The sequence below is a fragment of the Coturnix japonica genome, chromosome 20 (genome assembly GCF_001577835.2).
Source record: "Coturnix japonica isolate 7356 chromosome 20, Coturnix japonica 2.1, whole genome shotgun sequence".
Taxonomy (NCBI): domain Eukaryota; kingdom Metazoa; phylum Chordata; class Aves; order Galliformes; family Phasianidae; genus Coturnix; species Coturnix japonica.
The window spans coordinates 5,123,850-5,140,809 of NC_029535.1; the positions used below are offsets into that span (position 1 = coordinate 5,123,850).

Consider the following 16,960-nt stretch of genomic DNA (forward strand, 5'->3'; position numbering starts at 1 on the left):
AATAAAGGTAACTTCCACCTTCCCCCCCCCCCCCCCCCGACCCCAGCCTCAACCAGCTTCTCTCATGGTGCAAGTGCATTACAACCCAAATCTCTGCGCTTGAGAGCTGACGTGACTCATAACTAAGCTACTCAGTAAGATTAATACCACTACTCTGCGTTACTCCGTATTGAATTCAGATTATTCCTTGAGATATCACTGTCAAAGGAAAACCACCATCCTATCACCGTGCTTACATTCTTTGCGTTCCCGTGCTTTAGGTTGCAATAGAGGATTAACAGCCCACAGTTTAAATTCTCATCTCGTAAGTAATTCTGGAGTCCCTGCTGGAAGCATTTTCCCTTTTTAGCTTTGGCAGCATTTTTCAGGGCAAGGAGCAGGAAGGCTCATGGATTACGCTGGCACTTGGTTCTGTTTTAGGAATGTAGCAGAAATGACAGTGTTGCTATAAAGGGAATCGTACAGCCCACTGCAGCAGCAAGAACGCACTGGAAATGCATGATATTCAAGTGAACGCTTACATCAGTTTTAACAGTTCAGACCACTCCAGATTGGTTTCATTTTGAATGCATACTTAAAGCTCTATTACCACTCAGAGACACCAACTGCCAATACATAAATACATTCTGAGCCATGCAGTAACTCTAAGAAAGGATTATCAGACATTTATATTTATGCTTATTAAGAAACTGCTCTATTCCAATATTATTCTATCTACTAAAATAATAGTAATGCCAGTGAAGTACAGCAAGGAAATAAAACTAAACACACTGATCTCATCAAAGCTTTGTGCTCCCCAAGACATGATCCGGGAATGCAGTAGCGCTGATGGTGACTGGGAACACTGCCAAAGTGACACGCTCTGACCGATCAGAGTAAATGTGGCAGACGGAAGCAGAAGCAGCTTTAGAGGAGGCCTAGAGTCCTTTTCTCTTTGATTCGGGAAAATGGTGGCCCAAAAGCAAAATCTACAATTCTTCAGTCGTTAGAGAGAACATGGATAACAATGTCTAAAGTGTATCAGGCACACTGCTAACACAGCCATCATAATGCTGTCAGAATTTAAAAGGGAAAGCTTCAAGTATCTTGCTCTCTCATCCATCCATATCCTTCTATAACCAGATATATATACAGGCCCAGTAATTACCACGTAGGTACATCTTGAGAACTCAGAAGATCCTGTCAAATCACAATGAAGCCATGCCCTGCTGCACCTTGATCAGTTCTTTTACAGAGGAGTGGTCAATTTTTTTGGAGGGGGATGGGAAGGAAAGGAAAACAAAGGATAGAGACAGGGGAAGCTAGAAGCTTTGTAAAGCAGAAGAGAGGGCGGAGAGATTAGATTAGCTAGTATTTGTCCTTTTCAGAGCATTAAAGATGTTAAGGGGAAATAGGACTGTGATGCAGGAAAGAAAAAAAAAAGGCAAAATAGAAAATAGAAGGGAAAAAAGAAAAAGACAGGAACAACAGAGATTTCAAAAGGAAATTAAAAGACAACAATGTTACAAGTGCAACCTACTATTATTAAGAGGTTCTTTACATAGAACTGTGCCCACTGTGTAGAATATTCTCTCCAGGAAGTACCACTGCCAAGAAAGACAAGCAGAAAACAGTGCTGTACTGAATTATAAAATTCAATATACATTGGGAAGCCTTCAAATCTAAATAAATTTATATAGAGAGAGCAGTAGAAGATGGAGCTTTAAAAATAATGTTTGGAGCAGACACACAGAAGAAAATAGGAAATATATTCTCCAAGGATAAGCAAAACACAGGTGATAGAAGTTGCATTTAAGGTCTCATAGCTTGGTCCTGCATTTCCAAGTTCTTGATTGCAAATGCTAATTTCAAGATTAGGAACAAGTAAGACTGTAATTCAGTATCTTTCCTTGAAAGATGTGGGGGTTTTGTGTTGGCTTTTTTGTTTGTCTGTTTGTTTTTCTTATCTACTCACCTTTACTTTAAATCTACCAAAGTATCAGTAACTTCTTAAAGACGGAAGGACAAGAGCTCCATCTGACAGAACCCAACAATAAATATCTAGGAAGATGTTTCCTGAATTTTTAGAAACATGTTTGATGCTACATTTCCTAACCTGCCTGACAAGGCCGGTAATTCTGTGAAATATCAGCACAATGGACAATGCATTTCTGCCAACCAGGTAGCTGCCATGTCTGCAAGCTGAAAGGGCTTTGTGGCCAGATGCATGTACTTATCCTGAAGAACAATACATTCGTACACTTTCATTTTAGGTTCCTGGTTCTGGATCACACTGATCACTTACCGTCTATAGATAAAAATCTGATTTTGTTTCCAGTGCACACTGAGTATCTGATGCATTATGAAAGTTCCTCTTGACAGCCTTTTTTAGTATGCTGTGAAACTGCCTTAAGTACATTTCCTTGCAAAGGAAATCTCTATTCGTGTTTAATTATCTGCCAAAAATATCTTAAAAAAAAAAAAAAAAAAAAAAATCCACCTTGAGCACCCTTGAGCCCTTTGCTTTAGAGCAGCTGTAGCTTTTCAAAAGAGATGCTACAGCCCATGTTATCTTAAGGCATAAGCCCATATATTTCATCTCTTTCACCCCTAGAGTTTGAAACAGTCTCAAAGACTTCACAGCTGGAAGCACGGCTGTTGGATATCCTGTATAAAACAGGATTCTTGTCGCCATATATTCAAATTAAGTGTTCTGTAGGAAATCCTAACAGATATCATTTATTTTCTATTTGATCTGAAGCTGCATACTTTCTCCAGTTAGCAGGAAAGCAGCTGTGGGACACATGCAGATACACTGTATATCAGACCTAAAGCATATTCACCATGCAACTGAATGGCAGCTGAGTAGCAAGCAGACTTACCATGCCTACTCTGCTCTTACATGGTAATGAGTCCAATGCACTTACTGCACATGGCAGGTCTATGAGTATGGAGATGTAAAAAGAACTAGGTACAAAATTCTGAAAGAAGTTTGTGTTTCACCATGGAATTCTATTGCTTAAGTGCCAGACATCCCGCACACAGCATTTAGTCTGACATCACATCCTTCCACACAAGATAAAGTCACAACTGTTAGGGAATATTTAGTACAGGGTCTAGATAATGCTAAATTGTAGTTCCATTACTTTGGTTTCTTTTTCCACCACGAATGTGCAATACAATCACTTTCACAAAGGTTTAACCCATAGTTTCACCAGCATTTGCCATTTCTTCCAGCCATTAGCAGTCAGCTCAACCACACTTCTTGCAGACCTGTCTGTAGAGTTCCACAGAGAACAGGAACAGTGGTCTGAATGCTAACTTTAACCCAGGAAAAGCACCCAGCCACAAGAGTTCACAACACTGTTGCTGCAGCAACACTTGTAGTGGCATGGCTAACAGGGCAGGAGAGGGCAGCCCACAATAATCTAAGAGATCACTATAACTCGAAGATAATTTTGTGGAACTACATGCTCAAGCACTGGATTGAAATTTTTACAGGATTTGCCTCATTAACAATGTTCTGTTCATACCTAAATGACACTACAGATCTGTCCTCATCTCCCTAGCCTTGTGAAAGGGCATGAAGGAAAAAAACACCTCTGAAATACAACCACATCTCTGTAGAGAAGAAGCACATTTTACAGTTGTGGCATTGTCTGTGAAGCCACGTAAAAGCCTTAGCCACGATCAGCAGGCGTTTCACTCACTGTATCTAACATCTCCATAAATAGTTGATTTCATTGTGGCACCTTTACAAACTATTATTTTTCATGCACTGTTGGACTTGCAATGTTCACTAAGTCCTCCTTATGAGGTGACAGGAATGAGGACTTGACTGAAACCGCGCCACTGTAAAATTGTTTCAAAAAGGGAGGCTCACTGTAGGGAGATCTATATCCACATCAAATAACATACTGCTGAAAGAGCAGAAGAAATCATGCTGCATTTAACCACCTTGTCAACAACTCAAGGGGATACAAGTATGTACATAGGTCGCTTTGGAAGTAATGCTTCCATTTATTCCTATGGAAACTACACCAGCTACAAAAAGCACAATAATGCTATTTGATAAACTCTAAGCTACAAAATGTTCTTTTCCAACACAGTCACTACAATTAGTTGTGCATTTTCACCAGCCATGACCAAGAGCCTACACGCTGTGCTCACAAAAAGCTGCACTGCATGGCTTGCCTTTCACATTGTTGTCACCACTGCTGAAATGCTCCACCCACCATCTCATTGCTCACAGTCACTGACTGGTCTCCATGAATGTCCAGCAAGCATCTCGATGAATGTCAATGAGTGCCATTTTTTCAACAATCCATGCCAGATGCCATTTTGTCAGACTGTCTCTCTACTGCCATCTGTCACACAGCAGCAAAACGTATATTGGTGGCAATCTACTGCCATATCACCAACAGCATAAAGTAGGAGGCATTACTTTTGGAGCAGCCCTCATAAATTAGGAAAACTCTGCAAGACTGCTCTGCAATTTATTTATTAAATGAACTTTGTTACATTCCATTACTATAAAGCCACAATATCCTTATATTACGCGTGGAAAATGTCAGAGTTTCAGGAATTCCAAAGAGAGATTGTATGCAACCAAACAAAAGTATATAGGGAATAAATGTATTTCTATGAGTAAATTCCCACAGGTCCAAGAAGAACTCAAGTAAAATGTCAGTTTGCCCCTTTGTGAAGCAGCACTCTGACTTTTTGTATAACAGTTGTGCTTAATCCTGGCTTTTAAAGACTTGCTGGAATATAACATACAAACTTTACAACAAGATGTGATGATACTCTGCATTTCAGTGTCACTGCTCATCCAGGAAATACCAAAACACTGCAGAAGAAGAAAAAGAATTCTAAGAATGTTCTTAAGTAACATTATACAACATCCATTCACAGGAGGGCAAAATTAGCACTGTGCCCCTTGTTTTACTGCCCTCTCCATCTCAGCTGTACTTCTTTTAAAAGCACCTCAGATTGCAGTCTTGTATCTGACAGGTTTTTAATGTCTTCTGTGCATTCTGATCTTTCTTTCAAGGGTAACAAGAGTGTTTAGGGAAAACAACCAGTACTGGACATTTGCATAGTGGAAACACTTTAACATAACAGAAGAACATTACCTAGGAAAAAAAGATTGCTAGCTGTTATCATTAAATTCTAATTTTCATTGCATTTGTGTTCTTCTTTGAGTGATGGTAGGAAAACATTTAAAATACCAAAGGAAAACCTGTACCCACAATTTAAAGTCTAAGGTACAAATCAAATCACATGATCACAAGACTGACAAAAGAAATGCTTGAAAATAGCCCACCAAAGCAATCTAAAGGATTACATTATCCATTCCTTGACCACTCTGGTAGTTTCATACTTGTAAGCCTTACCTAGAAGGAAAAAAACTAATTTACAAAGAACAATATGTTTTCTAAACTACAAATGTATCAAACCATAGATATTATTGGTCTACATGCCTCGGGCTCAGATCTCAAGTAATGCCTTAGAATGAAATTAAACAGGATCATTGAATTTATAGGAGCTTAGTGCTATTGAAAGGGTTCTGTAATTCCCAACCCCATTCCCAGACACATATTCCCAGTCCTTCCATTGCAGTAGATTCATTATTTACGTAGACCTTCAGTGAGACAGGTCTACTTCCTTGCTGCAGAAACTGCAGCAACAAACAGCAGGGGGAGGGAGGGAAAGAGAGCGCCCCTTTCAATGGCTAAGGGCAGTTAAATCACATTGTCTGTACTGCCCTCTTTCTTCCCCAAAGACATTGCTATAAAAAGAAGATTACATACAAATATTTGACACATTTGGACTTTCTGTGCTTTGACTTCTCAGTGCTAAAAATCCCCCCACGCAGCACCTGCCATTCATCTCCAGCTCTGTGTGCACTCAGTTCTTTGTGTTCCTGTAAGTAAAATGCTTTCCAGTACTTGGCCTAAGATCACAGAATACCCAATTTGGAAGGTGCCAATGAAGATCATAAAGACCAACTCCTCAGTTCTCATCTTTTTGCACAAATCCTTGTACAAAACAATCAGGCGCCTTTGTCCTGAAATAACTTACATCTCAAACCTGTATGCTGTGCTGTATTTGTTGGCTAAGGACAGTTTCTAAAATAAAGAGTTCTGGACTCCATATCTCTGTAGTTTTGAACAGTTCAGACACACTATATCCTTCACCTACTTTTGCATGTAACCTATTGAAACTGGATCCCAAAGCTGGTCTAGATATTTCTGTAAGAAAAATACTTTAAAATAAACTTCCTTATACATAAATAAAAATGGCATCTTCCTCAAACTTTCAGTAAATGATTAAAAAATAATCTATTTCTACCTACTTGATATGTAGCAATAAAATACTGCTACTATATCAATTGACCAAAATTATTTCCCCTCACCTTTCACATCAAAGGAAATGATAAAATTTCAGATATTTGGCATTTTTTTCCTACATTGGTTTCTAAGTTTGGTAGAAATGCAGCATCCCCTAGTGTTCATTTGTTCCACTGGAATGAAAAAAGAAAGGAAAAAAAAAAAGGTATGTTCAAATAATCACAAATCTAGAAAATGCTATTCAAAATATTTTTTGTAATAGTACTCAATATTCATTTCAAGATTTTGGCAAAAATGCTTCACTGGTTTTCCTGATAATCACAGAAAGTCTGAGGGTAACATTTCCTCATGCAACAGAGCTGCTGATTGTTCTGCAGCAGCATGAGGAGAGGTAGAGCATGTTAAAACCCATTGTGGTAACAAAACCAAGACCAAGGCAGACTCATCCTACACTGACTTGCCTGATTCTTCCATCAGCTGCTGCCACTCTGAGCCTCCAGAACAAACCTGGTAGCTATGTTCAGTTGTTTCTTAGTGACAGAAGCATGGAACAATCTGTCCTGTACTGTGATGGAAGACAAGAACTTACACACCTCTCATTATTCCAGGACACACTCTTCCACTGGCCACATCAAGTGTTCGAACCCACTGCTAAGTCTTATTCCATACATGTTTTTGCCATGTAAGCTACAGTTAGATATCCAGTCCTATGTAAACAAATATATATTGATGCCTCTTTGATCTCATTAGAAATATTTCTTCCCAGCGTTATTATCTCCCTGGCTGTTGTACAGATTAAGCTGGGATAAGCCAAATTTTTACAGGGAAAAAATAAAGCAACAGAACTTAAATAAGAAAGTTAAGATTGTACTGTTCAGTTTTGATCTCTGACACAGTGACAGTGGCAAGAGATTTGGTTTTGGACAAAAGTAAATAACATAAAGTGGCTTTTTTTCTTTCCCTTTTGTTTTGTAGTTTGGGTTACACAAACTTTATTTACAGGAACATTAATTCCATATAGTTTCTACTCCCTAATTCAGGGTTTTAATTTAATACTCTGAATCTCTAAGTTTACTTCAAAACTTTGTAGTTTATTGCACTTCAGAAGTAAAACAGATCAACAGTGGAATAAATCTTTTTCTTTGTACCAATTTAGGATACTTGCTGCTGGGTCATTCCACATCTAAGCAATACTAATGTAATATGTTGACACACTACTTTATAGACATGAGCTCAGCAGATTTCCAAGAAAACACATATTTATAAATATCTACTTAGTGAGAACAATCTTTAGAAATCTAGAAAAAATAAGAGTGCTTGTCCAACCAGACAATATATATTTATATATCAGACTAAAAAAAAGAGGGGGGGTTAATTTAAATTTCAATTATTTCTAGTCATCAGTTTTTCTTTGGCAGACTACTTATCAATGTATTAATGAAATATTAGTCATTGCATTGTAGGGTCATCTATTGAAATGTCAGTTTAATAGCTTATTACATAAAACCCTAGGGTGAAATCCAGGTCCTATTATCTCTGGTGATGCCACAGTTTCACCCAGAACATTCATCTGTTTTTATAATGCATGGAAATTACAGTCTTTCAAGGACAATAAAATCTGTTCTAGGCAAATTAAAAATTATTAATGTATCTAAGGCCTTCTTGTGTCTATTGAGTTAAGTAGTGAATGGTAACAATTAATAGAAATGTTATGTTGACAGAAACATTACAGAGAACCAAAAGTGGTTTTCCAACCAGCAGTCTCATATTTAGTTTTGTCTGTTTTCTTGTATTACCATTACTATTCTGCAATCCTCAGTACCTTTTTGCTCTGTCTATTTAATAAACACTAAAGACATGAGAGGGAGAATAAAATACTTTCTCCTTATAGATGACAAGGTAAATTTAGGTCTCTCAAGCCTGAGTAACACTATTTGGAATATAAAAGAAGGGAAAAGGTTCAAAAGAAGCGTGTGTATTCTCTCTCCCTTTTGAGCATAAACATCTCAAAGCATACTGAAATTCTGTTTTCATGCTTCCTTATGAACCACAATTTGCATGGAAAAAGCTGTAAAAAAACACAAGACTCTTCACTCCTTATTTAAACCATATGCTACATTCAAGCCAAACTAACAGACTTAGATAACATCAGGTATCAGAAGTTAATGGATATGGAACAAAAGAAGGTTTTAGTTTTAAGGTCAGCTCTGTAAACAAGTAAGCTATGCTAGCTTTGCAATGCTATTAGTACGAGAGAATATAGACATACATTCTGTATGCGTAAAAATCAAATTGCATAAAGACTGGACAAAGGCTTACTTGGAAATAATGCCCAAATTGTTTTAGAAACAATCAACCTAACAAATCTTTTAACAAAGATTTATAAGCCAAGTTGGATGGTGCTTATCTTAGACACATGACAGATTCTGCTTCCAAAATTTCTATTTAGGTCTTAATAGCAAGTAACACATGGTTTTGGTTCTGTTAAAAGCCCTGCAAGCTTTCAGGCCCTCAGTCTCCCAAAGGTAAACAGATATGACTTCTAATAAATGATCATGATTTTTAAACTGGATTTACTTACCCCATGACAATGAGTTTTTTCTTCACTGGATTTACTCAAACTCTGAATTAATTCGTCTTGTTGAACTGAAGCATAAAATAAAGGAGTCATTCTCAGTTACTTCCAAGAAGGTAAGCAGGTTCCAGGTTGATTTCTACAGTTCTGCAAAAGATGCCGATTTCACTTTGCTTTCTAGGTACTAGAATAACAAATTAACAAAAATAAATTCCTTAGAAGAAGGCTGTTTTTTGTTTGTTTTTTCACTTAGATGTTTTTTTTTTCTTTTTTCCATTAAGAATACCTATATTTGCTAAGCTCATTATTTTAAAGGATAGGACAACTAAAACGACCACGTGTGGTTTAGGTTGTATGTGCCCACATATAATACATGAGAAGTGAAATCAATGAGGTAAAGAGAACTTGGGTCATTAAACCCAGGACTCAGAGCTTAAATAACAAAAACACAGAACTATAAACCAAGCAGAGAAGTTAGTAGTCAGAAAAATAAATCTACTGTCCTTAGACCCACCTAGTTACCTCAGTTTGCAAATATTAAGTAAAAGATACCTCAGAAAACTAACTGTAAGCAACAGAAACATGGAGTTTTGCTGATCTTTCTCATACATATGTACAGTGCTTTAAGAAACAGGATTTACTCATTTGTCAGAGTTTAATCAATCTCAAGAGTGCTGAAAATGTTATAACAGACAGAAGTGATCACCTCACTATTTTAACATGATCCGATCATCAAATACCAGAGGAGTATGTTTTTTGTGTAAAAAAAACTTTATGTTCAGAAGTCATCAGACAGCTCTTGAGTCTAGATCTGCCTTAAAATTCATTGTGCTAAAATAATGTAATTAGTGGATTAATTACAAATTTTAAACTTGATTAATATATTAAAAGAAAAAACATTTGAAAAAAACCCTTACCTTCTCCCAAAAGAAAACATGCCTCTATGTATGAGACTAAGCAATTGATGTTACCTGCTCCTGAATTAATTTCACTTTGTTTCAAAATTCAAATAATATTGCTTGTTTGGAACTTCTGTGAGTACAAAAGCTGAAATTTATGCAATAAAACTATGTAAAATCTAAGAAGAACTTTTAAAGCCCTACACGTAAGGATCCTTTAAAAAAAAAAAACCCTACATAAGAAAAGCATTCAAATTAGCTTTCTCGCTCTGAGGCAGAACAAAATGAATGCTTTAAAATGCAGCATGTTAGTATATTCTGGGCTATGAAAGCATGGTTTAAGTCTATGGTTTTGGGTTCTCACATCTACTGACCATTCCCTACCCCCCCCCCCCCCCCTTTTTTTTTTTTTAATAAAATGATTCATTTTCTCCTGACATATTCCAGCAGCTGACCCATCTACACGCTCTTAAGACCTCGCAACGTTCCAAACCCACTTTCCCTATTAAAAACTAACAACGTTCTACTGATTCTCGAACTCGTGAGGAGACCTGACGGCCCACACGCTTCCCAAGGCCAGAACCGCCTCAAGCGCGGCCTCCACCGCACGAAGCCGCCTCAGCACTCACCGCCTCACGCACCGCCCGCCCCAACAACGGCACCCAGCGGCGGGCTCCACAGCCAGCCCCGACTGCCTGGGAAACACCCACCCCACTCGAGCCCGCTCTTCCAGTCCGCCTCACGATTTGCTTCTGGTGCTGTTAATCATTTTGTTCCTCAGCTTGATTGGTTAGAGCTCGAAAGGGGCGAGCGCTGGGCTGGTTGTATTTGCAGCCTCACAGTTCGGGGTCTCACCTCAGCCTGACTGACTGACTGACTTCAGTAAATGGAAAAGTTTCATCGTGTCCCATTGGTTCAGTAAGATTAGCAGTCGTATGGCTCAGAACTAAGAGTAATACTGAGTTCTGAGGGGAAAAAAACATATTTGCAGGTGCTTATTTTGTTTAATCTTGGCCTGCTTCTAGGGCTAATTCTAGAAAGAGGTGTTGAGGGTACACAATGAGTAAAGCTGAGCAATCAATGCTTTTCACTGCATTTTATGCTTTCTGTGATTTCAGCTTCAGCTGCCAATGACAGGCTTCCAAATCCAAGTTGTGGTACTGCAGGCATTGAATTTTTGAAGCAAAAAAAAATGTGTAACCAAAACTTTTCACTATTAACTGATCTGTTCAAGCTTGCACAGTTCTATGTTAAATGCAGAGTTTTCTTTTCAGGTTACCTTTAATTTGTTCCTATTCTTGAGGCCATATTAAAAAAAACCAAACCAATAAGTGTGTTGAAGTTAGGAACAGCCATTATAATGCTGTAAATGGAGTTATAAGAATTTCTATAAGGGAAAAAATTAGCCTTAAACATAAGGCTATTTGTCTGTCATACCTTAGTGCTGCTGAATATTATAAGAGCTGTTGACGTGTGTAAGAAGATTCACTGGTTATAGTGAATGGAAATTAGTTAGAAATTAGAAGTTACATATAAAATTATCAGGGATGTAGAGCTGGGTGAAAGTGTTGAGTTTTATGAACTAGTTTTGCCACTAAAGAAACATAACGTAGAGTTGTACTATTAATTACTTTAGATTGGCTACATTATAGCTTAGAAATTACTTGATTTTTTTCTTGCTTGATTTATCAGGTAAAAACTGATGAGTGAGTTTTACAGTTCTACCGTGATAGTTTGAATACTCCATTTGTTTATATGGACACTTAGCTGAAAAGGTGGTGCTTGCTGTCTTGCAAGGGGAAACTTTTCATCTGAATTAATGCAGTCTCATAACTTTTGAAATAAATAAAACTTCATGATGCTCCTAAACACTATAAAATGTTGTTTAGTAGAGCAATGAGTCATTTGATCCTTAGCTAAAAGGACTTAATTCAAATCCTGACCCCGTGTAGCAACTGTTGAAGGAATTGCAACAAGGTGAACCTTTACATTTGTTAGAGATGAATAAGTTTGGGTACTGCTTTGAAATATATCATGTGAGGGAAGACATTTATTGATGGCATAATCGTCTAGTTTGGCCTATTCTATTATCTTGTTTGTTTGAAGAGTCTGATACCTTTTTATTTTTTTAAATTTTTAGGCCACAGCCAAGTACGTTGTCATCCTTATTACAGTGCAGTACAGTGTCACCTATGCTATTGGTGAGATAAATAAAATCTATTCTGTTTTTGTGTGATAGGAAATCTCAACTATTTAAAAGTTACCTTTTTTCTCCTTCTCAGAACTTCACTTTTATAGTACAAATATCTTACCAATGTTGGAGCAGCATCAGGTAAAAATCTGTAGCAGTGACAAAAGTAAAATCCATTTGTAGATACCAACTTGTTTCTAATGTGACCTCTTCGTAGGGTTTGCTTTTGTGTATGGCCATATATAAATGGTATGAAGGTATGAAGGAAGGTATAGCTTCCTTTAGTATTAAAAGGAGATTTGATCGAGTTTTGCACCAGAAACATCTGAGGCCTTGACTTGCAAATATGTACTGGTGAGTATCTCTCTTGAAAAGTAGTGTAGGCAGGAATAGCATTTGATTTTACCAATGAACAATTGCTTGTTCCTTGGTAAAAATATAAACAAATATATTAATATGAATAATTTGGAAAGAATATACATATTTAATTGAGTGTATGGACAGCTTCACTCCATACCTTTAAGACATTTTGGAAGTATTGTTCTGGAGGTACGTGAAACTAATATGCTATCTGGCAAATATAGAAGAATTTAGCCTGAAATCTAAACAGTCATTCAGATGAAGGCAATAAAAGCTTGAAAATTCGTCTTCGAGCATGAGACTGATTAATTCGAAGATAATGTTTGAAAGCAGCTAGAGATCTTATTACTTTTTCATCATGAGCTCATCAGTTAACACTCACCCTTAATGCCTACTGCCTGTACGTGTGAGGGCTTTTGAATCTATGTGATGTTTCATTCATAGACTGCTTGGCAGAAGGGACTTTAGTCACACAATTTCCTATCAGCTGTTGAAAGCTATGGTCAAGACTCCTTGATAAGCATGACTGTTTTTATCAGTATGCTTGCATACAATTCCTATTCATTTATTATATGACTTTGTGTTGGGTAAAGCTTTCTGTTGCATCTGTTTCCTGTGGTATGAAGATGTAAATTGTTTTAGTAACAGACTTATGGGAAAAATGTAGGCACTGATTTGCAGTCTGTTAATGAATAACAAACTTTTATCTAACTATCTATCTGTACAATCTTAAATCTCATTAGGATTACCTATCTGGTGCTATTTGTCTAACACAGGTCTGGATGATGTGGATATCTACACATTTTCAGCTGAAGAAATGGAAATAGCATATTAAGAACCAAATTCCATAGGAAAAAAAACAATTAAGAACAAACCAACAAAAAAGGAAGTGAGCAGAGGTTGGTGGTATAGTCAATATTTACAGAAATTATGTATTTTTAAGTTATTTCTAGTCCAAATGTTTTCATATAGGATGTCTTGTCTTTCTGAATTACCTTCACCTGTGCTCCCGCAGCTGACCCATCATTTGCCTCAGATGGTTGGTTAATCAGAGGCTCAGGCTGTGATCAACAGTTTCCCATACAGATGTTTAGTTCTAAGCCTCAGTAGCTGGAATGCATTTACTGAGCAGAACAGGAGCGTAATGTTTACAAACAGCATTGCTGTAACAGTGTCTTTTAGCACAGTTATCCCTTAGCATGTAGAGTCACTCCACGTTGAAACCAGCAGTATTCCAGTTTATTTTGAGGAATGTGTAAGTAGCTGATTGCAACAAATATACTGGTTTTTAATTCCTTTTAAGCTGCTGTTTTCTTTTCAGTTGATTTGTCTGTTTTTTTCCTTATTAAACAACTGGAGAGTTAAAACGCATTTTTATACAACAAATCATGAAAACATAACTCCATTAGTTGTTGTATAAGCTAAAATTGCCCTTCAGTGAAAATTTGCTTAAAAAGTACAGTCAGTTTGCTGAAGCATTACAGTGTATGTTTCAGATAAGATTTTGTTGTCTTTCTAACATGAAATCCGTGGCATGGGCTGTTTTCTATTTGTGTAAGCTTGACAAGATACCGATGTGGAAGACTTCCTCCATTTTACTTAAAATGAAAAAAATGATTATCCTCTGATGTATCACTGGTGCTTCTCATTTTACTTTGTAATTTTGTTTATGTTGCCATTAAATCATCTTTTTATTATGCTATATCAGTTACTCTTAGTAGTCTGGTCAGTTAAGCAGATTAGTCACATAAAATGGATTGGTAGTCAAGGAATGGGGTATGTGTGTAGTCTGGAGTTAAAAAATAAACAAGCAACCGTCCCACTCTCATATTCCCATTCTTCAACATTTTAAAACATTTTCTATCAGTATTGGTTTTCATTTTATTCTTGTTTAATGCCATAATAACTGTTCTCTTCCATCTGTGGTAACTCTAGACACTCTTGTTCATGAGAGGCTGGAGAGTCTCTCCAGCTTTAGTCAAGCAGGCTGCAAACAATTCCTGCATGGAAAACATTTAAAAAAATCAGCAATTAAGGTGAGTTAAAGTCTTACATTCATCAAAAAGTGCCAGTTTGTCCCTAGAAAACCTGGTTGTATTGGGACAAACAAAAAAGATTCTGCTTAATCTGATTTGGTCAGAGAACCCTAAAATACAACTTTTATGAATATACGTATTCATAAATATAAATATAAAATCCCAAACTCAAGTTTTGTTTGGAAGGGTTGTTTCACTTCTTTTTACGCTGTTTCTAATTATTTGGTAAGGAGGATGGGATGGAAGGCTACTTCTGTCCTGAAGTAGCATTGGAAAATGTTGTAGCCCATGAAGGATATTTTTAATGGCGATGTTCTTATTGTTCCCTTGCAAAACACTTAAAAATAATAGTAATAAATCCTATTACTGGGTGGAATGGAAAGAAATCTAAGCTGATGTAGCCCTTCTTATAAAGAGGTCTAGTTGATCAGTGTCTTTTATTTTTGGCTCTGAGTAGAAAACAAATATGAGGAAAATATCCAATTTCTGCAGCACAATTGATTTTCTAAACAGAAAATATCTTGAAATTTTCAGGAGACAGATGAGTTTTGTGGAGTGATTCCCCTGTGAAAGAGAGAACGTTGTTTGGAGAAGAGTAATAGGTGATGGAAAATGATGACCAAGGGAGTTATGGCAGCATCCAAAATGTAAGCCATGAATATTTCCCTAGGTGAGTACATCCATTAGGCTTCTTTTATCTGAGAAATTATTGGTATTGGTTTTAATTTAATTAAGTTACATAAATTAACCTTAATGCATATATCTTAGTGTATTTTGGGGCCAAATGTTAAATCCATTTAGGCTTCTAAAGACTGCTTTAAAAAGAAAATGTACCAGCAGGTGGAGCAAATAGATAAAAATGTTACGTGTTACAGTTCTACGGCTACATTTATTAAGATGATCTTTAAAGATAAGTACAAGAATTTCAAGTGGTTTATTAATTTTTGTAGAGCACCCCATTTTAATGAAAAGTGAAGGTGTTTTATCACTATATTCACTATATATATAGTGGGAGCTAACTTTGTAGTTGTTTATAAGTGGAACAGTAGAAATTGAAAATTAGGGGGGGGAACCCCACAGTATTTGTACTGTACTTACACATGAGGTTCTGATTAGTAATGATTATTAGTAATTAGTGATGTAAAATGCAGCATAAGTGTAATTCAAAGACCTTATGATCTATGTGCAAGAAATCTGAAGAATATTTAGCCTGCCCAAATCAAAAAACAGCTCAAGTAAATTCCAGTGTTACTGTGCACTATCACTAACATCACACCCTGCTCACTTCTTGTGCCTGCCCTGATGAATGCTCCATTGTAATCCACAGTGGAAGAAGAGAGAATCCTGCAGGAAACCTTACTTGAAATAAACAGAATTGTTAAGCAGCAGAGCTTGTGCTTTCAGATGCGACAGGACCTCATTTCATTTAAGGTACCCTAACAACATGAATTATTTCCTCTTGTTGATATTGCGATAAGGAATTTCTTTCTACCAGTTGGTTAAAATTGAGTTCACAATTAGAAGCACACACTTACTAATTTAATGTATTTAAACACTTATAGTTTAATGTGTTTATTTAGGAACTATGGGTAGGCATACTTAATTGCTTCATTTGTTTTTCCATCTTGAATACCAGTTGTGCCTATGGTCCTGTAATGAACTCTGTACGAGGAGATGGCAGGACAGTTCCATTGTTTCATGCTATAAATTTCAAAATGAAAGGGCCTTTTCCCATAGCTGCTGTGAGTAGCTGACACTGATGTTCTCCACACAGCTCAGTCCAGTCTGGGAAGTTTTCAATTCTGGTTCTAAAAATAGTATTGAATGTAAGAGTTTTGCAGGCAGGTTGGGCCATAGGGTGGTGACAATGTAGGTCCCTGTCCCATCTCTCCTTGCCTTGCTGCCTTACAGGTGCCCAGTGAACGCTGCTGTCACTTAGCTTGAGAACCGTGTCTCCTTATAGCTGAAGTAGAAACTGATGCTATTTATGTTCGTTTTAACTCCATTCCAATCTGTTTGCATTATATTGAACATTTGCTTCAACAGCCGTTGTTTTTTCCCTGTTGAAGCGGAGCAGATTGTGCTTGGTATAGCAAGTCCTTCACAAACATTCAGTAGCTGTGATTGAGTGCTGCGTGCTGGACCAGCACCTTATTGCATTTTAATCCCTCACACGTATAAAATAGTTTTATTAAACCCTCGGTGTGACGTTCCATAGGCCGCTCACAGCTGCAGGGCCGGGCCCAATGCGGCACCGGGGCCCTCCTGGGGCCAGCGCTGCGAGGCGGCCCCCGCCCAGCGCAGCACACAGCGGGCACTACGAGTACCGGGATGCAGCGGGCGGAGGGGCGGGCTCGGTCAGCACTACAGATCCCACAGTACTCCGCGCCGCCCGGTGGCTCCGCTCGGGGAGGCTGGTTCCTATTTAAATCCAGGCAGCGAGGAAAATGGCGGCGAGAGGTTGAGTGTGGGGGAGACGGGGACGGAGCTGCGTCTTGGCTCCTTTCCCAGGTGAGCGGGGTTTGGAGGGAGGGAGCAACGAGAGGAGGGAGGAGAGTTCTGATTCT

The 16,960-nt window shown here is 37.7% G+C and overlaps 2 protein-coding genes and 1 long non-coding RNA gene across 10 annotated transcripts in view; 2 read left to right on the forward strand and 1 right to left on the reverse strand.

Moving 5' to 3' along the window:
- ZMYND8 (zinc finger MYND-type containing 8) overlaps positions 1-9,031 on the reverse strand; it is a 56,928-nt gene extending 47,897 nt beyond the window's left edge. Inside the window, exon 1 of one of the 2 annotated variants that reach the window (XM_015881553.2) lies at positions 8,914-9,031. In XM_015881553.2, coding sequence (XP_015737039.1) covers positions 8,914-8,918 — 5 coding nt within the window. In that variant the 5' untranslated portion in view covers positions 8,919-9,031. The remainder of the gene's footprint in view (positions 1-8,913) is intronic. The other variant, XM_015881551.2, reaches the window with a different exon arrangement.
- Positions 9,032-11,376: 2,345 nt separating this feature from the next.
- On the forward strand, positions 11,377-15,807 carry LOC107322914. Its single transcript, XR_001559102.2, has 4 exons — positions 11,377-12,007; positions 13,134-13,256; positions 14,928-15,063; positions 15,721-15,807. It is a non-coding gene; the product is annotated as an uncharacterized LOC107322914 (long non-coding RNA).
- Positions 15,808-16,790: 983 nt separating this feature from the next.
- The window catches only part of NCOA3 (nuclear receptor coactivator 3), a 70,644-nt gene continuing 70,474 nt past the window's right edge, over positions 16,791-16,960 (forward strand). For 5 of the 7 annotated variants that reach the window (XM_015881525.2, XM_015881530.2, XM_015881531.2 and 2 more), the window contains exon 1: positions 16,791-16,904. The gene's annotated coding sequence lies outside the window, so the exon portion shown is untranslated. The remainder of the gene's footprint in view (positions 16,905-16,960) is intronic. The other 2 variants (XM_015881527.2, XM_015881529.2) reach the window with 1 other exon arrangement.